The sequence below is a fragment of the Mercenaria mercenaria genome, chromosome 17, assembly GCF_021730395.1.
Source record: "Mercenaria mercenaria strain notata chromosome 17, MADL_Memer_1, whole genome shotgun sequence".
Classification (NCBI taxonomy): Eukaryota; Metazoa; Mollusca; class Bivalvia; order Venerida; family Veneridae; genus Mercenaria; species Mercenaria mercenaria.
The window spans coordinates 42,217,447-42,245,345 of record NC_069377.1 but is presented as its reverse complement, the minus strand read 5'-3'; the positions used below and the strand labels follow the sequence as shown (position 1 = coordinate 42,245,345).

General features: G+C 35.3%; 1 protein-coding gene across 2 annotated transcripts; it reads right to left on the bottom strand.

The window, feature by feature from the left end:
• Positions 1-197: 197 nt before the first annotated feature.
• On the bottom strand, positions 198-17,512 carry LOC123537654 (carbohydrate sulfotransferase 15-like). 2 transcript variants are annotated; one of them, XM_045321490.2, is made up of 10 exons: positions 17,359-17,512; positions 16,541-16,607; positions 14,571-14,711; positions 13,743-13,854; positions 12,673-12,822; positions 10,181-10,312; positions 5,223-5,379; positions 4,710-4,893; positions 3,414-3,579; positions 198-803 (listed from the first exon to the last, which is right to left on the bottom strand). In XM_045321490.2, exons 3-10 carry the CDS (start codon positions 14,577-14,579, stop codon positions 625-627), a joined length of 1,089 nt encoding a protein of 362 aa, XP_045177425.2. In that variant the 5' UTR covers positions 14,580-14,711; positions 16,541-16,607; positions 17,359-17,512; the 3' UTR covers positions 198-624. The 2 variants fall into 2 exon arrangements, with proteins under 2 accessions (XP_045177425.2, XP_045177424.2); XM_045321489.2 differs by having other exon boundaries at positions 17,352-17,507.
• Between the last annotated feature and the right edge of the window lie 10,387 nt (positions 17,513-27,899).

Here is a 27,899-nt window from a genome sequence, read left to right as displayed (position 1 = left end):
GCGGGCTCGACAAAAATTGTTTCAACGAAACGGATCCTCTGCAGTAGTCATCGTCTTTTACTCATTCCACACAATGACCACCATAAAGCAATTAAAAGTTATATATAACCTCACTGCATGGCTCACGGATCCTCAGTGGCAGTCATCGTCTTTTACTTATTCCACACAATAAACAACAAAGCAATATAACCCCACTGCAAGGTTCACGGATCCTCAGCAATACCCATCGTTTCTTGCTTATTCCACACAATGAATAACATAAAGCAATTAAATGTTACATATATGCTCACTGTAAGGTTCACGGATCCTCAGCGGCACCCCAGTCTCTCACGTATATCAAACAATGAACAACATAAAAGCAATTAAACCGTTGTATATAACTGCAACGTCCCTGGTAAATTCTTCTAGACAAATAGGAAACTGACGCCAATCACTATCGAAATATCATAGGCATACTACTGTATTAAGCTTTTTAATTTTTACATGGATAACTTGACTGAATTTCGGAGTAAGTGCAAAAAAGTTTCATGCTTGAGTAGCTGTCAGCTACTTTGTCCAAATCGTAAACGCGTTTATATACTGACGTCGATAGAAAAAAAATCATTTAATACTTGTATGACTTTTTTAACCTTGTGGAAATAGGTATCGACTGTCTCCCATAAGTGAGGCCATCTTTTTATTATAAGGTTTATAGAATGTGTATAGCAAGTCTTTTGTCTTCTTGTACATGGTAGCGTCAGACTTTGCCGTATTAGCTACTGTTAGCTTCAAAATGTCCGACATTTTTCTTGAAGATAATGGACCTGCAATAGAAAGCAAACGTTACTAACTAAATATTATAAAATAAAGGTGAGATTTGTAGTTATCATTACCGAAAACATGATATTTTTGAACATATGATTCAAAGATACATGTATATAAAATATAGTTGGGCCTCCTACACATGAAACTTTGTTTTGTATCAATATTGATTCCTTACATATTTAATAGTCATAAAAATTATATGACCTTTTCTATCTTTCCTTATAATGCCTCATTAATTGAAATATGATGTCTCATTTTATTTCATTTTCATTTTTTGATATTACTCCATTTTCAATCAATATTTCAGATATAAGAAGATCACACTTCCTATTCCAGATCCATATATAACTATCGGCTTGTAAAACAACTTCCCCACATGAGTGCTATGGGAAATAAATGATCTGTCTAGCACAATCTCTTTCACAAAGTTGTCTCTACTCACCTCAATATTTGACGAGGAAGTGAAAGAACTAGACTGGGTAAACCTTCATGTCGACAATTCTGTTTACAAGATGTTTGAATTTTCTCTTAGGGGAGACCGGGGATAGTTGTTACATTTTTCATATTTTGTATTGTATGGGATGAATTATTTAACCGATTTTGTCCAGCTTATAATCTTTGTAAAGCTCATTCATTGCAATTTTCAAATTTGCGCTATTAATTCTAAAACGAAGAATATTTCTATCCGATAAAGATAGTTGTATCATGTTGGTGAAATGTAACAACTTACCCCACCGTTGGGGTAAATTGTTACAGCGTCTGGGGCAAATTGTTACAATAAGCAATTTTACAAAGAATTTACATTTTTACAACACAACAGTAAACACAACACAACAGTAAACATACAATGCTTTCCAATCTGTTTATAACATGTATAACACAGCATTTTCATTTCACAAATGAATCATTCCATAGAGCCTTGGAAGTTAAACAAAACCTTGCGAATTTCAAACCGTACAGGTCCATACTCTATTTTTTCAGCATTAATGCAAGCCTGAATAATGCTATAGGCCCCTACTATTTAGCCTACTGAAACTGCTTCTTGTACTTTTTTGTATCTATTTGCATGTATATAGGCAATACAGTATGGTTAAATCAAAACATCTCTTCCATTTCTCCATCATATCCACAATGATGACAAATAGGACGTTTACATCTGTTTACATTTTTTTTTTGTTTTGTTGCTTTCTGTTCTTTAGTTTTGAGCACTTGTTTTGTTCATTTTTAACAAATTTTCCACAGTTTCATGGTGAATTCTTATTTTACTATGTTAGCACTCTTTTCGGGCGTATCTGTCAGAAGAGCTCTTTTACATTCTTTCGCCATCCAGCAGTCATTCTAAATTGGCATTTCTTATCTGGAGAAAACGCAGGCCTGTTGTAGTTGTTCGCTGCTCTTAGTGCACTATTAGATTTTACTGACGCCACTGTAATGTTCATTTCTATTCACACCAATCAGGACAAGATATATATATATATATATATATATATATATATATATATATATATATATATATCTCTCTCTCTCTCTCTCTCTCTCTCTCTCTCTCTCTCTCTCTCTCTCTCTCTCTCTCCACTGAATACGACTTCTTCATAGACAAATTGCAATAATGTTTGTATCGCCAGAGGAGCTCTTATGGTTTAAGATGGCAGAGGTGCCAAGGCAGCTACACAAAGTCGACAATGTAAGGTATACAGCGCTTAATATCGTCAGTTACATTTTGGCCATTTGAAAAATCTATATAGTAACTGGCATGGTCATTTCACTTCATTTTCAGTAGTATGCGCATGGGGTAGTTGTCATCTCTGCTATTCAATGTAACTACAGCATAGAGCCAACAATGTCCATCCCCATATGCAGCTTCCTGGTTCAATCGGGCATTTACTATAACAAAAGTAGTGTTCTGGTTTCCCTTGTCTCAAACAGGAACGTCTAATACGGTTGCTCCAGTCTCAAATAAAGATTCTCTTGTGAATCTTCTCATTGGGGTCAACTTGTAGTATGTACCAACGTGCCCCGACCCCACAACACGTAACAATATCTAAGGTAGACAACTCAGAAAAAGCATGTAACCTCTTGAGATTTTACGATATTTAGCACAATTCCTTGCTTAGTCCAACAACATTTTTAAAGTTTTATATATATTTCAAGTGTGCACATGAACCAAAAATATATGAAAAACTCGAAAATTTACTTACGTGGCCCAAAATCTAGCTTTTTGTTTTATTTTTCAAATAACTGTCACCAAGTTAAATAACGCATCCGTAAAAGATGGCGACTTTTAAAACTAACAAACACGCATAATCTGTGACTTTATATGATGCGTCATCACTTCAATATTTGCAATGTAACAACCTACCCCATGTAACAACTATCCCCGGTCTCCCCTACTTTGCCGAGCAGGGCAGACAAAACAAAAATATGACTCAGAAAAATAGCCAAATGAGTCTTCAGACTACAAAGTTTCATGCTAGAAAATACCTTTATTAGTATAAAAAGTAAATTTTACCCTGTCGCATATAACATGCAATTTCGTAAAATTTATAATGCTTTTAAAAGTATAAAATATGTTTCATCTTTTAAGTGTTGAGTATGAAATCCATACTTACTCATATTGAGGAATTTGAAAGTGTTTGCAAGAGTTTGTTTAGTTCTAGTCAGGTATTGTCCCATGTGTACAGTCAATATCTGATCCTTTCTAAACACAGACAAAAGCTCTTGCATATAGAAAGCATAAAATCCAGCACGGAAACTCTCGGCCAATATTATACTTTTCTGAAATTCAAATTCAACATTTTATTATGTATTACAGGTAGAGTGATGACTTGACACTGATATACATTGTTGTATAAGAATATCGTTAAGATTTTAAATAGACTGCACGGTAATAACTTGACAATGATATACAGCGAACACCCGTCTGGTCCGAGCATTTTTTCCAGCAATGCTTAAAAGTTTTTCTACGAGGCTCATACTGCATTGCTAAATATTTTAGCCGCGATAAAATCTAGAAAATTTTCACTTGTCCAAAATGCTAGAATTCAAGATCATGTATGCAGTAGTTTCATTATGTGTATTCGAGTGCTGTCTTTTTTTTTTTCTTTTTCGCCAGAAAACTGTGACTAAATTCACACCACTGAAAAAAATCTGTACTTTTTGAGCAGATGGAGTGATTTTAGGTTCCTGGTCAAAATTAACATTATAGAACTATTTCAGAAGTTGTGTCGGCTTTGCACGTGCGCCAACGCAACAAAGTGCGGCAACGGAACAAAGCGAAATAAGCAACATTTTTGTCTTCAATGTTGTGTTGCGCGATAATAGTATCCTGACGCACGCGCCAAAACGACCTAAAACTTACAAAATTCTGTTGTGGCAAGTTGGCGTTCACGCCAGCACGACACAACAAAATGTTCTGCTCAAGCCGCGCGCACGTCAATGTAAACCGATATGTTCTAAATAATCCAACATACAATGGCGTACTGGTACGCTGGTGTTCATTATTTTAGTATATATTGAATTAGAAAAATAGCTATGGACACGTCTTGCATTCGATTATTGTTGTTTCAAAGCTAGGGAAATGTGCCCAGCTTCACGCTTCAATGTGAATGAAATCATAAGCTATTCACAAGTGGTCGATTGTTTACTGTTTGAATAGATATTACTATAATACGTTTTTTGTTAATTTCCTCCCATCGTGCTCATTCTGGTTAAATCTTTGTTTTAAACTTTTAATTTAATTCACTGTGAGTACATTTAAAGATCTTAATATAGCATCTTGTGCAAGTGCAATCATGTTTTTAAAAAAGCGGCTTCATGTCTGACCAAAGAAATAAACAAGCCCGTTTTCTCAAAACAATTATAAGAAAAATAACTAAGAAACACTAGAGAAGCTGTTATTATGTTACCTTTTGTAGTTGTTTCGGAAGTGTTTCATTATAGAGACATCGTCTCATTGAGAAACGCTTGAAACATGTTTCATACGCATCCATCAGCGCTAAGGTTTGTTTGTGAAACATCTTTGCTATCATTTTCGAAGATGAATGAAGGCGTCCTCTAATTTTCATTTCGTGTAAGAAGTCAGAAAAGAGCCTAAAATAAATAAATATATTTTCAAAACCATAATATCAGTGAAAAGACTCACTAATTGGCGGTTGGGAATATTTTCATCCATTCTGCTGAAAAGATTGTGCATTGCAAAGACAACACAACATATTTACAAAGTAGCAAGATAAAAATTCCCAAGGTTCTTACCATGTTAGATATAACTACCAGTACTCCATCAGTGCCGCTAAAATTACTTCCCAACGCCAATCAATTCATCTTTTATGTCTTCAAAGAATTTTGAATAACAACGTTTTACAGATTTAGTTAGATTTTGAATGACGAAGATATGTTTATTGGCGAAAACGGGTGCTTACCTTGTAACAGGATCTCTGAATATAATAATAATCTTCGCATTGGGTGTTAAATGTTTGATGTAATGAAAAGTTGTGTAACGTGGTTCCGTCAATCCCTCGTTGCCAGGCAACAAATCCCAACCGGTATGTATATGAAGATTTGCAGGAGTTGCATCAGCTACCAAACAGAAATCGTGAAATTAATAATGATGCAAGTTATGTTCGACCGGTATGACTGCTGGCATAATCGTTATGTAATATATTATTTTCCCTTGCGTAAGTACGGTATGGTATAAATACGCTGTATGAAACAGCGCGGTAATCTCAGTCTGAAAACTAGCTGAATGTAATTGTTATGATACGGTTAGACGTGTGGGGTAAGACAAAAACTAGCTGAACGTAAAAATGTGTTGCGAATTTGCGTTACTTGATGCGGTAAGACAATCAAAGTACTGAAAGTACAGAAAGGCTGGCTACCACAAAACACTGGATGAAATCTGTGCGGGAATTTGCAAAATCTTAGCTTTATGTGTTTTCCATATCAAACTAAGGCGAGCATAGGGTATTGATGTGATGGACCATCTTGATTAACTTGTGAAGGTAGTGTAAGGATAGATGGTGAAAAAATACATTGTATTTGCTTCATTGGGGATAACATAATTAGTGAGACAAACGGCACATAATGCTCACTTTGGAATCTGAAACCACAAAAAATTAATATCTTACAAAAAAGTCAGGTTCCGAGAACGTTATCCAATCAAACCACATAGGATAAAGAACGAAATTCATAGTTTATTCGAGAAACGTAGTTTATCAAATGTAAAGAATGGTTTAACGGTGATATATTAGGATTAAAAAATGAACCATGAATTTCGGGTGTGAACCTGCGTTTACGAATCTTGAACCCCTGTATACGAACGTGAGCCTAGGTCTATGATCTTGAACCATAGTTTACAGACGTGACATGTATAGAAATCGTCCAATAATTACATGAACCCAGGTTCACAGTCGAAAACTAGGATTAACAATGGATAAACTAGGTTTTTCAAACTTAAAAGCATGTAAACCTATTCTTTCGAGCGAAAACAAAGGATAACGTGGTAAACCAGAGTTCACACTCGTAAGCATAGGTCCACGTTTGTAAACCCGAGTTAAAGTTCAATCGTGAAACCTAATTTATCGGACGTAAACATGGGTTCAAGAGCGTAAACTATGGTTTACGCCTGTTGTCCAATGTTTCCGCTCAAAAATATATGTTAGTATTCGACCAAGAATGTAATTATTGGATTATTGGATTACCGCGAACCATTGTTTACGGGCGTGAACCTATGTTCACGACCATGAACTAGGTTTACGTTCAGTAAAATTGGTTTCTCGAACAAAACTATGATTTTTGGTCGTAATCCTATGTTCACGAGCGTGAACCTATGTCTACGGTCGTAAACCCATTTTTACGGTCGTAAACTTAAGTTCTCGATCGTTAACATATGTTCACGTTCGTAAACTATGGTTTACTCTCGTGAACCCTGGATTACGCCCGTAAACATAGGTTCACGCTTGTGAACTTAGATTAACGACCGAAAATCATAATTCATAAAAAAAAACTAGTTTAAACCTGGGTTCACGGGCGTAAACTATGGTCATCGCCCGTTATCTTATGTTTCGCTCGAAAATAATTTATGGGTAAGTATTCGAAAAACTTGGTTTTACGTTCGAAAAACCTACTTTATCGGTTGTTAATTCTAGTTTTTCGACCATGAACCTGGGTTCACGTTATCATTGGTCAATTGGCGTGCCATAAACGTTTATATATGTTTATAAAGAAGTAATTATGAACATTAAGGGACATAATATCAGATAAAGTATAAAAACAACAAACACAACATCAATACTTCGATATGCAAAGCCCCCCACCCCCACCCCACAGACACAAACACATCATGTATGAATGTATGAACACTGATCAGCGATTTTCTTGTCGGTATGAGGGAAACCCGCTACAAACAGGACTGTTAATGATTATGGTCTAGTCCTGTTCCTTCCCTAATACGATGATTAGGAAAATTGACGGACCCGTTATAGTGTACCTCCTTTTTTTTGAAGAGTATTCCATTCCTACCATAAGACTACTTTCACTAAATTTTCAGGAAGGCGTAGGTTCAAGCCCCACTAGGACCAAACTTTGTTCATTATACTTCTTTTTTCAAGTAAGATAAACTGTTGTTTTTTTTCAATACTTATTACCATTGATTTGTCGTACAAAAAGCGGATTTTTTTCATTAGATTAGCCATTCCTTGCTGTTTAAAATGAATTTAACCTGAAGGGTGAATGTTTAGACATCTTTGAAAATACTTTGTTACATTTTGTAAAAGTTCTTGATTTTGCGTTTATTCTTTAGTTTACAAAGTTTGGAAGAAATGTAGATAGGTTTTACTTCTGCCCTATGGTTCTTTTTGAATGCAGAGGGCAAGGCTATAATTCTTATGGGTTGGAGCTTAATTTCTGCCCGATTAAATTCTTTTACTGGAGGCTCCCAAGAAAAATTGTTATCGACAATTTTATTTTGTGTTTTACAATTGTTACGCAATACTTTAAGGTTTCATTGGCTATCACTTTGAAATTTGTCTCTGTTTCAGCTGGAGGAAAAAACATAATTTATACAAGATTAACAAATGAAGAAAAACAATCAAACAACAACGACACGATAAAAGTCGTTTAAAGATGCAACACAGTGCGAAACAATGTTAACTTCAGGATTGTATCAATTAATGCATTTATTAAACATTACCGTTACGGGTCCACTATCTTAATATAACCTGAAATACAACTGAAAACGTGTGTTTAAACAAAAATCGCTTACATCTACGCCCCCACCCTTTAAACAAAATGGTGACAAAGCACTTTTTATAATATATCTTTCAGCATTCGCCAGAATGTTTCTAAAATGAATTTAGTATAGAAATAGCCAAAAAAAAAAAAAAAAAAAAAAAATACATAACTCGTGAAAGTGGTCATTTGTTTCTTTTTACGTTACTGTGGCAATTCCACTTAACGATTACATCCCGTAGTTCCTATAGCGAATGATCTGAAAGAATAGATTCTTATAACTTTAGCCCTAAATATGAGACCTGACATAACTCATCACTTTAAGTTCATTTTAACTGACATTTCATATTTCTTATTTTCCATGTTATGTCAGGTCGTCGAATAATGCCCAGTATAACTCATATCGATAATTGTTTCTCGGAACCAGCGTTTGTTTAACTGGCTGTTTGCGGACTAGGGTCATAATCCATAACGAAACGGTCGACAGTGTTGAGTTACGAAAAAGTTCCATTCATACAGACATTTCATTTCTAGGGGAGAATTAATTTACGATCATTATGTAATATTTTCTAATATTATCTTTCAAGTATATACCGTTAGAAAAATAAAACATTATTATAACATGTTAAAGCAAATAGATTTATTGAAACAACAATCTTTATACAACTCTATGGCAAAACTGATAAACGTGGCAAACTACTTGAATTGCGCATGAAATAATATTTTGTGTTGTCAGTCTCAGCATCGCCTCAATAGCCTAGTAGTAGAGCGTCCGCTTCGAGAGTGGGAGGTTGTGGGTTCGATCCCCGGCCGCGTCATACCAAAGACGTGAAAAATGGTACCAGTAGCTCCCTTGCTTGGCGCTCAGCATTTAAAGGGAAACTGGCCTCTTCTCTCATACCCTCGTGGCGATGGATTCCATCAGGAATGAGGTGTCGAGAGTGATTAATATAAGTTGTAGAACTTGCTTCACAATCGACCTAAAATAAATTATGTATAAAGCACCTTTGACCTTTTGTTGAACTTTGTGGAATCTCGATTTATGGTTATAATAGTCTGGCGGAAATATCGCCAGCCTAAAAACTAGCTGAACGTATTTGTTGCGAATTTTAGGTATTTTATGTGGTAAGACAAAAACTAGCTGAACGTATTTGTTGCGAATTTTAGGTATTTTATGTGGCAAGATAAAAACTAGCTGAACGTATTTGTTGCGAATTTTAGGTATTTTATGTGGTAAAACAAAAACAAGCTAAACGTGTTTGTTGCGGATTTTAGGTATTTTATGTGGCAAGACAAAACTTGCGGTATTTGATGCGGTAAGACAAAAACTAGCTAAACGTATCTGTTGCGAATTTTAAGTATTTTATGTGGTAAGACAAAAACTAGCTAAACGTACTTGTTGCGAACTTGCGGTATTTGATGCGGTAAGACAAAAACTAGATAAACGTATTTGTTGCGAACTTGCGGTATTTGATGCGGTAAGACAAAAACTAGCTAAATGTATTTTTGCGAATTTTCGGTATTTGATGCGGTAAGACAAAAACTAGATAAACGTATTTGTTACGAATTTGCGGTATTTGATGCGGTAAAACTAGATAAACGTATTTGTTATATTGCGAAATTGCTGTATTTGATGCGGTAAGATAAAAACTAGCTGAACGTATTTGTTGCGAATTTTAGGTAATTTATGTGGTAAAACAAAAACAAGCTAAACGTATTTATTGCGAATTTTAGGTATTTTGTGGCAAGACAAAAACCAGCTGAACGTATTTGTTGCGAATTTTAAGTATTTTATGTGGTAAGACAAAAACTAGCTAAACGTATTTGTTGCGAACTTGCGGTATTTGATGCGGTAAGACAAAAACTAGATAAACGTATTTGTTGCGAATTTTGCGGTATTTGATGCGGTACAACTAGATAAACGTATTTGTTATATTGCGAAATTGCTGTATTTGATAAGGCTAGACTAGCCTGGGTTCCAGTCTGTCGATTTTCCATGTGTTTCTGTTCTGCAAATCGATACCATCGGAAACTAAACGAGCCAGTAACAGCAACTTGCTCATGTATATGAAAAAGCGCGTATGTTATGACAAAGCAAAAAATATCAACGCCTGAATCCCAGGCTATGGCTAGACGTGCTACTGTATACTACCTGTTATACAGTTATGGTAAGTTCCGCCTTTCATGTGGTTGGACACACATTTTTGTATCCTGGCTGCAGCACGGCGATACAAGGTGAAGTAGAACTTTATGCTGCGATTGTCAATGCCTTTTCCAAGAGTTTCTGAAATATAAGTGTGTTCATATTGTGTTCAGTCGTGCTGTAATCTGACTCCTGTTCTTTGTTAATCATGTCGAACTTACGAACATGACGATGTTCTTCCATTTTATCATGCAACTACTCTGCAAAGTGCCTGATACCACTTGCCTGATATTTCTGATAGATCTATCAGGTCATTGACCTGATATCAAAATGAAGCTCCTTCCATATTGACGGACTAGTTTTTACATCAGTTTCCTTCCAGATTGAATTTTATTACAGAGTCCAGTTTTAGTTTTGCGTGTTTTTTTTTCTTCTAAACAGATCATCTAATCTCAACTAAAAATTTAACTACGCCTATCTCCACTTTCAACACACAGACAGTACCTAGTACTTGAATAACGCCATTGTGTAACGTTCATCATGACATCACAATGTTTACATCATCATACATGGATCGATTCTTGGAACTTGACACTATTCTTATTTTTGATTTATGCCTAATAGAACACAGGCAGGGGTCCAGTGTACATTTTTTTGTTTAATATAATTTTTTTTCAAACAAACATGTTAGTCAAATGAAAAAAAAAGTCGATGGCAAAAATCCGGTAATAGTGTCATATACATTGAAAAGGTGAACTATGCGAGCGTAACGCTATGGGAAGCTACTCGGCAAACTTGTGGAACATTTCAAAATCGGAGTTTATACTCTTGCAGTCGCTACCTGCATGATTGCACCTTCGACACATTTTAATCTATCCATAAATACTAAACTGACCCCATAAATTGCTTTGAAATACACAGAACATACAAGTCTCTAGGAGCGAAATATTTCAAATATCCCCGGCGATTCCAGCTGCCAAACGAAGTGATAAAAACCAGGAACACGTCCGCTATCCGGAATGAAATCACCGGGGATAACTGAAATATTTCGCTCGTAGAGACTTGTACTGTGTTTTTCAAAGCAATTTATGGGGTCAGTTTAGCATTTATGGAAGGCTTTAAATGTTTCAAAGGTGCGATCATGCAGGTAGTGACTGCAAGTGTATAAACTCCGATTTTGAAACGTTCCACAAGTTTGCCGAGTAGCTTCCCATAGCGTTACGCTCGCATGATTCACCTTTTCAATGTAAATGATACTATGACCGGATTTTTTGTCATCGATTTTTTTCTTTTGACTAACATATATAAAGTATATTTGTGTGAAAAAAATTATATTAAACAAAAAAAATATACACTGGACCAGTGCCTGTGTAATAGAAGGGATCTATTTTTATCAAGTAGAAACACGTGTTTGTTTTAATTATAATTCTCGGAACGGTGTAAATTTAGTGATTTTAAAATCTTTAAATTCTTTGTGACCGAGTCTGGAGCCGGAAGTGAAAATTTCAGTGCTTGTCAGCTTGGGCTGTATCAATCTGACTAAAGTACTTGATCTTCTAAACGAAGATCTGAGAACGACCCATTCACATTCGTCTTCTGTATATTTTGGATTTCCATTATTGCTATTTTTATGTTATCCAATCAGGCGACTTGTTCGATTGTCAAAGAGTAAGAAAAATTTGCAGTTATTCCAGGACTCGAACCCGGGACCCCTCGCTTACAAAGCAAGTGGCCTACCGACTGAGCTAACCGGCTATCTGATACATTACGACATAAGAATTGTAAATATCAAAAGTCAATGCTAGAGGTAGATTTGCAAGATGTTGTAAGCTAGGCTCTGATTGGCTAGTGAAAGGGCCGTCAGAACGAGGCAATGAATAGGTCGTTTTCAGATCCTATGCGTAGCGTAATAGGAGATGTACTTTAGTCAGATTGGGGCTGTATGTGATGTAGTGCCCGAATTGTGGAAATAAAGCATGTTCTGATTTATTCAAAAGGATGATTTTTTGATTTTTACGCAGGTATGAGTCTATCTTATTGGTTTTTTTATATAAGAATATCAGAAAGTCAATAAACATTGTCCAAGTTGTATCGAAGATGGCTGTCATATTGTTTCGTTTAGATGTTTCAGTTCAGTTCCCTCACCCCTTCCAGCTCATATCAACCTCGACCTGATAACATTGATATTAAAAGACAGTAGCTTGTTATTCTCTATGTTACAAGCAAGCAAATGGGAAGCTGCCACCATTCAAAAAAGTAACAACTTCATTCGCTCTTTTTTACAATCGTTTGCAGATCTTCCATGTGTATTTATACAAGTGACGCCAGCTCTTGCAAGATTTCCTACTCTTAGGTTGGGCGCAAAATGCTTCTCATTTATGTGTACTTCTTTTGACACATAATTTGTTTTCCATCATGTAACTATATATTTTATCAAAGTTTCCATGACGTTGTATCTACCCTTATATGTCGACTGTTATTTCAATAAATCACATATCTACCTTTAAAAAATGGCTTCCTTTTGTATGATCTAATGCCAAATCCAAATCGAGTCCTAGGAAACCATTGGGCTTCTTTAAAGTCAGGATCTCGAAATTCTGGATGTGCTGAAATTCTCTTGAATAAGTCCGACGTACCACTTTTCTTCACACCTAGAGAGACAAATAGTGTCTGATAATGTTTGTTTGTTTGTTTTGGGTTTAACGCCGTTTTTCAACAGTATTTCAGTCATGTAACGGCGGGCAGTTAACCTAACCAGTGTTCCTGGATTCTGTACCAGTACAAACCTGTTCTCCGCAAGTAACTGCCAACTTCCCCACATGAATCAGAGGTGGAGGACTAATGATTTCAGACACAATGTCGTTTATCAAGTAGTCACGGAGAACATACGCCCCGCCCGAGGATCGAACTCACGACCCCGCGATCCGTAGACCGACGCTCTACCTACTGAGCTAAGCGGGCGGGCTGATAATGTAGTCTGGTATCAACACAAAATATTTTGATAAATACCGCATTACTTCAATATTCAGTTGCTTTTGCACGTCTGTAAAGAATAAACTTTGGAGTTTCAAATGTTCGACTGATGTAGTTCTAAGTGATGAAAACAAATTTATATTTTTTTTTTCAAAGTTTTCAAAAGCATAAGTGTTTTAATTTTACTATAACGTATTGCATGAAACAAATTAAAATTCGAGAAAAACATGGTACAATATTAGACAAATATTTGAGTCGCGCCATGGGAAAACCAACATAGTGCGTTTGCGACCAGCATGGATCTAGACTAGCCTGCGCATCCGCGCAGTCTGGTCAGGATCCATGTGGTTAGCTTTCAAAGCCTATTGCAATTAGAGAAACGGTTAGCGAACAGTATGGATCCTGACCAGAATGCGCGGATGCGCAGGCTGGTCTGGATCCATGCTGGTCGCAAACGCACTTTGTTGGTTTTCACATGGTGCGGCTCATTTCTATGATTATATAAGCTGGCAAAAATTGATAACCAGTTGATGAAGTACATTATTACTTGCATTTACCTGTGACATTAAAGACATATGTTACAAACACACGTATTTACCTATAAGGTAGAAATATGGGAGGCAATGTAACCGGTCGTCGTTGAATAGTGGGTTGGGTTTGGCACCTAGAAAGCATGGGTTTTTGTACTTTGGATCAAACTTGATTTGAGGCTGGAAGGAAAGAGCATAAAATGTTAGATGCAAACATAACTTCAATATCATTTTTCGACCCAGTTCCAACACTCGAGGCTGCCGTGCCTTTCCACAGCACAGTTAGGTACATTTTCTTTTTATACGGGCGGGAATTACGTTTAATTACAATTTACAGTAACTTTGAAACATGCTTGAGATGTGCGCAGCTAAACAGTTCAAGCTTCCCAGTTTTGTATTTGCCACTGCCAATTCCAATCTAGTGCCCCACTGCGTTCCTCGGTATGTATGTTTTGGTCACGATGCTTATTTGTTTAACTTTGTTTAGGCCTGTGTCTAATTTGTCTTTGTATACAAACACACCAGCTCTAGGCACGCACACGCGCACGCACGCTAAATGTATTTAAAATGATCAAACTGACTTTGTCTTATGAAGTATGTCTAAATTTACCATGGTAAATATAGATATATGTGCATACAATGGCGGTATCTGGTCTCTAGCTTTGTAAAAATGTACTTAGAATCGTAAAAAAATCGCAACTTCCGAAAAGCAAAAGATATGGAATCTAAGAGTCAATTATATTTGATTAAGTATTAAACTATTTACGAGGCGGGCTACTGGTACATTCAAATTTCTAAAAATGAAATTGTATTTAATAATAAGATTTGTTCTTCATTTTCTAAAAGTATTTCCCAGACCCGAACGATAATTTATTTATAATAATGCATTTACTTACAAGGCCCATGATATCGCTTATATTGGCAGACGTGCTCCTTGTTAACTTTAACAGACGACCATGTTTATTGTTGGCTTTTAACACGGAATAAATGTTCCCAACTTTGTTTTCTTTATCCAGGTGTAGCTTTTTATGATGGTCCTGAATCAAGGTAATATCAGTGTTGTTAATTTGATGATACATTCCTTTTGAATTATAATATGTATATTTAAACATTTGGAAATCGTTTCTGATACCCGTTCGGATGAAATTTAAACATACAGACATTATGAATAATGAAACAGATATCAAAGCACATAATCGAGAAGTTTTAGTTGCGAGCATTGTAAGCATTTTCTTCATCTCACTTCAAAATACGTAAAACGTTTCTTAGCACTTTTCAATTCTGTTTCTTTTGTTATGAAATAGATTCCTGCCTCTCATTAAAATTGAGAAACTTTTAAACCATTTCTTTTTCTGTAGACTTTCTGTATATCCAACTAGCATTAAATTAAGTTGAATGAATTGGTGAAATAAATTTATTTGGAGCAAAAAAAGGTGACTCTCAATATGTAATTTAGTAACGGTTCGTTTAATGTTTGCACTATCAAACTATATCCCACGGCAAAGAGCATACCTTATCAAATCTACTTGAAATAATCTCGTAAAAATATCTATTGTCTTTTAGCTTAAAGCTATTTTACTGGAGATAAAATTAAACATAAATTTAATTGTCACAGTATGTTTTGGCAAACTGTTATAAATACGGCCAAACATAATAATGCACTGCCGTTTGTAATCCCACTCGAAAATAATTGAGAAATATAGTCACTTATAGTTCAAACATCTTTTTTATCCAATGACAAGCTAAAGAACCAACTTTTTTTGTATTATTTCATAACTAAACATATGGTCCATTGAATCATGAAGTAGTACAAATTTAATGAGTATCCATTGTTCCGCCTACTATGGATTTCCCACATTCAGGGAGGCGGAGCAACTGCCAAAACAGGGACTGCATACAAGAAATAATGTGTCCATATAATGAACGGACCAAGTATATAAATATCAAATTGTTTTTTCTTCTTCTTTTAAATACAAGCTGTACTTTCATAGTTCAAGTTTTACCTTTCTGCACCTTTCACTCTTTGTATTAGCCTATCTCCACGATTTTAATACAGCATATATAAAGTGATGCTATTGTTTGCATATTATATCCAAAATTGACTATTGTTCATTAAATTTAAATGCAAACCGGAGATCAATTACCTCTACTAGTCTAAAATAAACCAGAATGCGCTTACTATATATAAATGTCCACCGAGTCTTTTTTTAAGTTATAGTTTTCAGTTTTTTATTAAGCAAATCGGCAAGTTATTTGCCTTTGGCCATTAACATAAACAATACAAATATGGTTATACATGTAGTTGCTTAAACAGAACTGTTAGGTTATTATGAGTTAATCCTGCGTATTATACACATATTTTCATTGAATAATATTGTGTTCTACAAACTACGTCTACTATGTTTTTTTTATAATTACATCCACATGATTTTGTGTACAAACAATTAAATTTAAACCGCACCTACCAGGGAAATTCAAATTCAATTTTTTTTTCAAAGACACCTTAGCAATATAAAACAGAAACGGGTTTTTAATAAGATATTGTAAAAAGTCACCATGTACAAATGTGCAAATTAAAAAATATAAAATATATCTTTCTACTGATTTTAGGTAATTTCAAAGAAAGGTTCCCTGTGTGGTTTAGTCTACTTGAGACGGAGATGTCGCTGATTGATGTCATGAAAAAGGGGCGTTTAAACTATATAAGTTGGTTAAGGCTACACTTATTGACATTCTAATGCATTGTTTTGCCTTCACTACTCTGCGCTCCGTTTTGGCAACCTTAATTGCATTAGAATGTCAATAAATGAGCTATAACCTATACATATACCAAATTATTTCTTAGTATAGGAAAAAATCAATATACATGTATCTCGTCTTGCTACCGCGACTGAATCCGTAAATGACGTCATCAATCTGCTTGAAATCAGTACCTAGAATGAAAGAATGATGAAAATTCATTACAAATCAATGTAGGCACGAGGAACTTTTTTATCTATTATTTTTAGATTATGTGCAATCTGCATGTATTGTTTAGCTATTATAACTTGTTCAGAGGTAAATATAATCAACAGATTTTATTCATCATAAATGTACATATTAAATAGTCTTCTTAACTGTTTGAAATCACTGATAGACTTTCTTCATTCAAACTTGACTTCCAACACTCAATCTGCCTCAGCCCCGCAATGACACAGCTATTTACACACAAGAGTATTTATAAATATATTCATTCATACTTGACCTTAACACCAAGTGTGTTTTACATAATTCGTCCTCCACCCAGCAAAACACAAATCATTTATTACCCCCGCATTTACAATATACTGAGTTTAACATTGACTTTCCTAATTACATTCAAATTATTGCAGAAGGGCACCTAGGGCAGGTGGAAATGTTGTCGCAACTTAGACAAAGCAATCATGTTATATCCTTTCTTCCATCAAGGGCGAACCTCTACACATCTCTTACGTTATTTTGATGCTGCCTAATACAATACAGCAACGCATGTATAGTTTAGAGCATGATAAAAATGAACAGTCAACAAGGCCAAAACGTACAAATAAAGGATCACAGTGCAGTAACGCTTACTAAAAGCAACGTTGGTGTATTTACAACAGTTAATTAATTAAAAGTTTTCAAACTCTTTATCCCTGCTATGTTATTAATGGACTTACAACTTACAACTTTATAATATGTCTGTAAATCTTCCGAAGGGAAGTATAGTACAAATCTGTGTTGATATTTTACTCTTTATTTCGAATTTTCGGACACTTGTCCTTTTTCAAGAATATGGAAATATTTTTCTGACTAAGTAATGATTTATATCACAGGAAATGAATAATGTTGACGTCCTGTCACTAAGACAACGTCACGTCATATCCTGTGTAAGACGTGACGTCGTTTCCCGCAAAAAGGGCAAGGTGTCAACATCATACATAACCAGAGAGCAAAACACAATACTAAGTGCAGCAAGCTTTAATTAATAGCTTTAATAGCAACAGAGAGATTGTACGTTAAGTAAAACTATAACCAAAAAATTCTAAGTGAAAGAGGGGCATAGATCTGTCAAAATTCAAACAGAATTATGTGGATTGTTTCTCCTGGCGTAAACTGCGATAATAAGGACCTATTTAAAGTTTCAACTCAAAAGCTTTAATAATAACAGAAAAATTTTTAACCAAAAACATTCTAAGCTAAAAAGGGACATTAATCTGTCAAAATTCAAGTCTGAGCTATTGAAGTTGTCTCTCATGGTGTAGACTGTGCTTATAAATAATTATTTTAAGTTTAAAGTGTCAATAGCTATGATAGTAACAGAGATATTTGACTTTATCACAATTTTAACCAGCGACAGCACCGACGCTGGGGCGAGTGCAATAGCTCAACATTTTCTTCATAAAAAATCGAGCTAATTATATGTATCTTAATTCAAAACAAAGTGTTGCTACACTTTAGCATGTTTTCTTCTTCTACACATTGATAAAAGAGTATTTGCTAAGGTAAACTGTAACTCTCTAGTATTCATGAGCTTTACAATTTACTTTCAGAGTTTAGGTCATTGAAATCAGGAAACAGTGATTGTGCCTTCATAAACAAGTTGTATCTAAGGTCACTATAAAATTCACAATTAACAAGGAAGTGAGTTTCATCTTCTACACAACTATTATCACAGTATTTACAAAGTCTTTCATTTACAGGAGTTTTAGGTTTGGTGTAGCGACCAGTTTCAATGGCAAGTGGTAGATTACATGCCCTAAATTTAGCTAGAACACGGCGTTGGTCCCTGTGCAAATTTAGCAATACATAATTCTCAATACAATAATCTGCCTTATACACTCTGTAAGTTCTAAGTTTTTTACCATTTTCAACTGTACCCTGACTTTGCAAATTAGTACTCCAAGAAGTCATATCATTGTTAAACAACTTATCTTTAGCTTTTTTAATACAACTAGTCTTACAAGGCTTATCGACCATGGTGAAATCACTTATACCTAATACATTGAACATTTTTGAGCCTGTTTCTCCATGATTTTGGTTTATTAACATACAGAAAATGCATTTGTCTAACTAGTCTATCTTCTGGAAGATTTCTCAGCCGACACCACAGGCGTACAACTTCAATCTTCTGTTTAGTATCTACAGATGCCCAGCCTAAATCTCCACTAACGGCAAGGTTTGGGGCGTTTTTCGTTACACCTAGGTACATTCGCTTAGCCTTGTTAAGCACAGACTCGACACATGAGAACTTACGATAACCCCAAACTCCCGCACAGTAGAAGAGAACAGGCTCGACAACGGTTTCAACTAACTTCTTATATACATTGTGTGACATACCACCAACATTAACGAATTTCAAATATATGGCTCCAAGAGCCCTGCTTGCAGATTTTGCAACCTCCTTCACAGACTTTTCCAAGTCTAAATGTTCGTTAAACCAAAAACCAAGATATTTATATTCAGATGCTGTACCTATATTAAGTTCACCCATCATGAACTGAAAGTTGGATACAGTTTTGGACTGTTGTCTAAAATGCACAACTTTAGTTTTGCTTTCATTTACAGTGAGCCTCCATTTACGGCACCAGGCAGGCACAGTGTTAAGCATACATTGCATATCAATTTCATTTTCAGCCAACAATACTATGTCATCGGCATAGAGCAGGATTGAGATCATAACGTCGTCAACATTAATTCCACAGTTCAGATTCTTGATTTCTACTGCCAGATCATTAATATATATAGAAAACATTGTCGGCGAAAGAACACAACCCTGCTTTACACCAACATTAACATTAAACCAGTCTGTTAAGTCGTTATTGACACGTACTGCACATGATACAGATGCATAAAGAGACTGTATTGCATTTAAAAATTTACCGTGTATACCAATTTGCATAAGTTTATACCATAAGCAACTTCTGTTCACTGTATCGAACGCCTTTCGTGCATCAACAAAACAGGCAAAAGACTCTTTTTTTCACTGATTTACGGTTATTCAGCAATGAATGTAACAAATATACATGATCTAAGCAACTTCTTTGACTACGGAAACCATTCTGTTCCTCACATAATATTTTATTTTCTTCAACCCAAGACATAAGTCTTTTGTTCAAAATATGTGCATACACTTTGTAAGGAATAGACAAAAAGGTTATTGGTCTGTATTCTAAAGGATCAAGTGGATTTGTGTTTCCCTTAGGAATAGGGTTTATTATACCTTTGGACCAGTCATTAGGCACAATGCCATTTTCAAAAGCATAATTAACAATTTTGAACAGCAAGTCGATGCATGTTCCATTACGGATAACCTCAGCTGGAATCTCGTCAAAGCCAATTGCTTTGCCAAGTTTCAGATGAAATATCGCTTTATAAACATCGTCCCTATTGACTGGTTCATTTAAAGTATAACAGTCACGTTTCGGAAACATATTGTTACCATTTAAACAATTTTCAACATACTGCAAATGCGCATCATCATATACATTTGTATTATTACAATTAAACAGATTTTTATAGTCTGACATCTATTTGTTCAAAACGTCTGATTTGTCCATAATAATACGACCTTCGCTGTCTATCACTTCCTGAGGAATTCTGATTTTACGCTCGTTGGCCATCCCAATCTTTCCTATCTTCCGCCAGAAGTCCCGCGGATTGTTTTTATCTATCAATGAGTTTCCAAGGCGTTCTTGCTCCTCGCGTTGATATGCCCTTTTGAATTTCCTATTTAAAACATCAAACTGCTTTCTAATAGAAACAAACACAGATTTCAACCTTTTCTTTTCACAAGGCATTCTACATTTTAACCATTTTTTTTTTTCAGAATCGCACACTTTACACCATACACTTTGTAACTCATCATTCCAGTATGCCATTCTTTCTATATTTACTATTTTTACCTGTGAAAACTTTTTTCACCCTTAACTTTTTAGACATTTCATTTTTAAGTAATGACACAAAATCACTGTATGCTTTATTTAAATCAGCTTCTTCGCTGAGGGAATTTTCAATATTTTCAATACATTTTGCGATTTCCTGTAAAGATTCTTCACAATTTAAGAAAGAATATGGAATCTCATTGAGCACATACTTTTTACAAGAATTTGGCACTTTTCCACTAGTTAGCTGAATATTCTGCTGAAAAATTTCACAGACTAAAATGGAATGGTCTGGTAACTTTGCAAACCCGTGGAGACCGAGCGTATTGATAGCCTCAGTGACGGTTAGTACAGTAAAATCATTACAAAACGCAAGTTGGTCATGTGGTACTATTACGTAATCGACAACGGAGCGGCCTCGGTTGGAGATATAAGTGAAGTCATCCTTCCCTTTGCGACAATTAACTACACAAAAATTTGTATCTGTCAGAAAGTCCAGCAGATGATCACCATGTTTGTTCACGGTTGAATCTATAGCAATACGAGGAGGTATTAGATCTACACCCTCAATATAGTCCGCCTCTTCACCAATCCGTGAGTTTAAATCTCCACAGATGACAACACGACCTTCATTTTGATACATATAAACTTGGTTCATAAGGTTCGCATAAAATTGTTCAGCATCAATATGTCGACTAGAATTGTCAGGGGGGAGATAACAAACACAAAAACAAAATCTTTCATCAGACTCTCGACATGAAAGTTTCACCCATAAAATATCTTCAATATTCTTGTCAATAACTTCAATTTCATACGTATTCAATATACTATTTTTGACGAAAATGCCCACACCACTTGAGCCACGCCTTGCCCTGTTGTTAGTCAAAACTCTATGGTGACCAAACCACTTGTAGTCAGAGAAACTCAGATCAGTATCGTCCCTAAGAAATGTTTCACATATTGCAAAAAGGTCCAAATTTAATGATTCAATGACACTTTTTCTAAAGTTTAAGTTTTCATGGTCAACTAGGGACCAACCACCGACGTTCCATACGCCAAACGTTATACACCCCTAATTGTGGTTTGTTCGATTTCTACTGTTATTTGTTCCATGTCGATTGTTTCCTTGGTTATTCTTCCTGATAAATCGACCGTTAGAAAAAACAAATTTGTCTGTTGCCCCGACTTCTTTCAAAATGGTTCTCATATTGTTTTCAATAATGTGTGATTCTCGACTGCGATCATCTTCTATATAAACATTTTCAAAATTTTTACATTTTTTCAAATCACGCTTTTTGTTCATAATTTCCTTTTTCTGGTCCGAATTTGACACAGTTGCTATTACCATCCCTGGCTTAGTATCACTTTGGCTTTGTTTACGCTCCACTTTGGTGATTCTAATACTTTTTATCTTCAAGCCATCGCGGATAAGACTATTAACTTTGTTCATAGTGACATTATTGTCTGTTTTTTTCCTTCTTATCGTGCTTTAGGTTGCGAATGCATATATTGTTAGATAAAGAATCTGCTATGACAGCCGGGGCTGCTGCAAACTTTTCTGAAATCTCACTATCCACTGATTTTTTAACTTAAGTAACCTGTTCCTTGACCTGATCATTAACCAATTTAGTCAGTTTTTCTTCTAGGTTTTTCTCTACTTTGTTTGAGAGACCATCAACTCACTTATTAAACTCTGTCCTGATGTTTTCAATGTCTTCTTTCACTGCAGCAAGGACTGCTGTTTTAATTGCCTCACCTAACCCTTCAAACCTTTTGTCAAGGGATGTATTTAACTCAGTTTTCAAAGTTCCAAATTCACACTTCATGCACGCAAGCAAGTTCTCACACATAGTATTCACATCCCGCTCATCTGGTTTTTTTACCTTCTTAATAATCACTGTCTCCGTTTCACAATCAGATTCAAACTGTCCCGACCTAGCTCGTTTCCTGTTAGGGGTGCCCCCTACACTTCGTTGCAAATCTTGCGCATCAGTCTGATGATCAACCTTTGTTAAATTTTGAGAGGACATTATGGACTGTACATATTCCTCAGCTTCTGTACTCACAGTTAGCTTATTATCTGTCATTGTATTTGCTGTACTTGCCATTATAACAATCAACTGAACGAGATGTATCCTTGCTCAGCTTAGTTATGTAAATATCAATGTCTATCCACTTATACTTGTCCACAAATATTGCTAAAGTCTCACCAACACAATGTTTATTCACTCGCGGAAATTGGTACTTTCTCTAAATTTACCGGTGCGTATGTACTTTTTTCCTCCTGCAGAAGGTTACATAAACAAAAAACACTGATTAAACTGTCAAAACTCGTATCTTTCCTGAAGTACGCACTTCCTCGCCACAGTCTATGTTATATTGCACAATTCTGCCAGTTATCAACAACGCCCATTCGTTAAAGTCTATTATATTTCTCAAAAATATGCTCCCGGTATTCAAATACAATGTGCTTAGGATCGCGATAATTTTATCTTAACGGTACTTGGTAAAATCCAAAAACAGGTAAAGCAGGTATATTATCCGATAAGTGGTGTTAATTTGTATAATGTAGTATTCTATGGTATATCATAACAGATTTGTAGTCTAGTGGATAGTGTGTCGGTCTTCTATTCTTTTTATGTTTTGTATGGTGTATGTTCGAGCCCTTCTTTGTAATTGTTACTTATTCGTTTTTGCAGGTAATTTATATATCGTCTTTTGTATTTATTTTTCTTTCTTTTTTTTATTTTTTATTTATTTGTTTAAGTTTATTTTTCATGTCATGACAAATATGTATACAGAAGTTCATTAAAAAGCACTGTCGGTATTTGAGTATTCATCCTGCTCGCTAGCAGTGTCTGTAGCCACTGACCTCAGTAATGAAATGCTCACACGAGTCGTTATAACTGTGTTACTGATATGTCTTAAACATAACATTTTATTAACCTTCATAATGTCTTTAACGATCACAACGTTGGTTTTATTTTCCTTGCAAGAGTCTTTTTTATTCATTTTGTAATGTTAATAGATTCAATGTCTATTCTAATATGAGATCCTCTGCAAAATGTCAATAAGTACTCAGTATAAGTTACCTGTATTCCTTCTCCAGGTAAAAACATAAAAAATGTACCTCGTCATGTATTCGAACCAGCACCGTAAGATTACAAATCGTACGTGTTAACCACTAGACCACGCCGCTTCTTACATTGGTTGTGCGATATAAGATATTTGCCATATAATATGTCTACTTGATTCCCGATTTCATTGTTATGGGTTAATCCGGTTTTAGTAAATAAAGGCCACAGTTATCGCGTTTTGTTTTTGGTGGCTGCTAGCTGCCACCAGTGTCAAAAAGAATACTCCGTTTGAAAAATCGTGTCAGTTCTTAAGACCATCCTAACAACACAACCAAAAATAGTTCCAAGCTTTCTAGGTAAACAATTATCTACACAATGTGCATAATTTGAAAAGCTACAATATATGCCTTAATACCATTTTTAATGTAAATTCGGCGACTAAAATCAATACAAACTGAGGTAAACGTTTTAATTAAAACAACAACGTGTATGAATACAAATATGCAAATTTATGGTCACGTGAATAAACGATGACCTCATGTCACCTGAACTGGAGCGATGATATTGATTAGCTATTGCATAGTGCCTACTGCCCCAGAGGTCACGTAGCTTATAACGTTGAAAAAAGGTAGCTTATGTATATAGAAACCTAGCCTGGGAATCCAGACTGACAATTCAAAAATGTTTCCTAACCGCAGTGTCACATGTATAACTTCCAAAATTTAAGGCTTTATTTGATAAGGAATAAGGTCAGTAATTCGGTCGAAAATGTGCTTCCGTGGTGTAGTCGAAAGAAGTCCATAATAAATAGATCCTAATTTTCCCATTTTCTGCGCAAATTCGTGTAGAACGAGCGCTTTAATCACACTTTTTCGCTACTAGAATACATTCTGCATGAAATGAGACGGTTTTCATGTTCATACAACCCACACGGCAAGTTTTGCAGATCGAAACCGGAAGTAGGTGTTTATTGCGCGGAGGAGAGCAAATATGCGCCATTTTTAGGGTAGCAGACCACAACTGACTGGCATTCACTAGGAACTATTCAACCCCTATTTTCTTTTCATTTTTTTCGTTAATTTGTGATAGAACTTTCTGAAAAATTGGTGCAGACAAAGTGATGTTCTCTAAAGATACGTAAGACGACATGAAGTTGTCGTTTTTTATGAAAACAAAGAAGGATTTGAATTACTGACCTTAACCTAAAGAGCTGAAAAGACTATTCTCGAAACACATCGTATTAGTCTTTATAGCCATAATCGGTTGTAAATGATATAAAAGAGTTTCCAATGCAAAATATAATGAAATTTGAAAATTTTGAATTTTGACCTTATTTTATGTACATGCGTCATTATCAGCAGCGATTTCTGGGATTTAAAAGCCAATACTTTGTCTGGAGAAGTGTCAGAAAATGCACAAAAAATGCATCCTTCTGGTCTTATTCATGACGGAATGAAGTATATTTCAGAATCCCAGTGAAAAATGATGCAAAAAAATGAAACTTTTACCAAAATATACAATAAAAGGCCCATAAGGCAAAATATATGCCCTGTAAAGGGTAGGGGATGGCTTATTAAATGTCTATATTTCTCCAAATCTCGAAATTTCATAATGAAACTTGGCAATATGTTTGGTATTACATCTTTCTGGAAATAGAGATGAAAATGGTGTGAAATTTGATAAGAAACATTTCTTATAGGAATAAGGTCAGTAATTCGGTCGAAAATGTGCTTCCGTGGTGTAGTCGAAAGAAGTCCATAATAAATAGATCCTAATTTTCCCATTTTCTGCGCAAATTCGTGTAGAACGAGCGCTTTAATCACACTTTTTCGCTACTAGAATACATTCTGCATGAAATGAGACGGTTTTCATGTTCATACAACCCACACGGCAAGTTTTGCAGATCGAAACCGGAAGTAGGTGTTTATTGCGCGGAGGAGAGCAAATATGCGCCATTTTTAGGGTAGCAGACCACAACTGACTGGCATTTCACTAGGAACTATTCAACCCCCTATTTTCTTTTCATTTTTTCGTTAATTTGAGATAGAACTTTCATGAAAAATTGGTGCAGGAAAAAGTGATGTTCTCTAAAGATACGTAAAGACGACATGAAGTTGTCGTTTTTTATATGAAACAAAGAAGGATTTGAATTACTGACCTTTAACCATAAAGAACAATAGTTCTGATAGCAATAATCCGCGGCTAAAAATAGAAATGGAATTTCAACGGAAAAGTTTTCCGGTCCATAGACAATACCAGTTTGTACTGCTGATAGCTTTTCCAGCAAGTTGTAATACTTTTCAAATATGTCAAAACAAACTTAAATTTCGTCATAGCTATCAAATCGTAAGATATTATATAAATGCAACCCTAGTGATCTAAGAATGTTACTGAATTTTCGACTGCATTGTCTCGTTTTCGTTTCAAGCACGCAAAAATGTGACCGCATGTTGATTAGGCAATTTATAGAAATCGATAATCAGCGGTGATATGGATTTCCTCAGGCGTTGATACTGCCAATTAACACTAATTAGCGCAAACTTAGTGAGACGATTTATGAACAGAACAGTACTTTATTGATATAACTTGAACATGTACAGTTCATCGTTATATCAAGAACAAAATATACTAAAACATGCTTACAATACGAGAGTGAACAAAAATAAAAGAACATTCAGTTAAAATTCATTCGATATGGTTTGCAATGTGACCTGCCGTAAGAATCAAAGACGTGTATGTTTTCTAAATAATATTCCCTCACGGATAATCTTCCTTCAGCATATGTACAATATAAGATACTATATGTATGCATAGATACACATGTATTCGGTATAATTTCGTCTGACAAAACACGAATTATCAACGTGGAAACCCACAGGTCGCCCAAGCTGAGAAGTGTTTCAAGCTCGCTTTGATTAAGTGGTGCTACTGTATCACGATTTCATCAACTTGTAAGCCCATGAAAGTGGGCGCAGCGATGATACTAATACTCGCATTTTTGAAAAGGCAATGTGTCAGACTGTAGCAAGTCGTCGGATAACAGATTTGACCAACTTAAAAATTGAATTGTTTCAAGACAGATTCTGCTCACTTCAGCTAAATTCATTCGAGTCGCACCATGAGAAAAACAACATAGTGCATTTGTGACCAGCATGGGCCCAAATCAAACTGCCGATCCATACACCACTCTGGTCAGAATCCTTGCTGTTCGCTAATGCACTATGCTGGTTTTCTCATGGTGCGTCTCTACAAATATATGTATAAAAAGTAAAACGGTTTCGTTTCGCCAGTTACTTATTTTCGACTTTTTTCTCGGTCTGACTAAAGTAGTAAGTTTGTCTGACTTAAAAATTAATGTCCAGCATTTTTGCCAAGGAGTGATAATTAATGCACCTCTAAAATACACTAGCTGCAGAACTGACATTCTGAGGTGCATCTGTGGTGCATGTTTGTGTTGTTTTCTTTCACAAAAGTCTCATGAAAACCACAGCTATCTGATACGGACTAAATCAGTGTGTATAATAATTCATGACAGACACTGCCCAAAAGCTTTAAAAAGAAATCTTAAAAGCTGAATGATTTAGAGAAAAAGCTTATATTATTTATTCATAGTAAAACATTTTCGATGTAATTTATGTTGTCTAGTTTATATTAAAAATTCCTCAGTTGTCACTTTCTTTGTAATATTTTAAACATTGATTAGCAGCCACCATCAGCGCTTTGAGCGCTTTGATTTAATACAATGTTATAGAGCTGATTTAATGCCATATAAACACATTGGTATTAATGGATCGCGATAATTTTATTTTAACGGTACTTGGTAACATCCAAAAACAGATTTGTAGTTTAGTGGATAGTGTGTCTGACCTGTATTCTTTTTATGTTTGTATGGTGTAGGTTCGAGCCAATCTTTTTAAATGATTTTTACTTATTCTATTTTTGCAAGTCTTTTTTACATCATTTTTTTGTGTTTATTTTTTTTTCATTCATACCTTTTTATTTTTTTGTTTATTTAATATATTTTTCATATCATGACATACATGTATATGAATGTTCATTAAAAAGCACTGTCGGTATTTGAGTAGTCATCCTGCTCGCTAGCAGTGTCTGAAGTCTTCTCATCACTGACCTCAATGATGAAACGCTCACAAATAGCTCCAGGTAAAAAACATGCCGCAAAAATATAAAAAAAAAAATAGCTCGTCCTGTATTCGAACCAGTACCGTAAGCTTACAAATCATACGTGTTAACCACTAGACCACGCCGC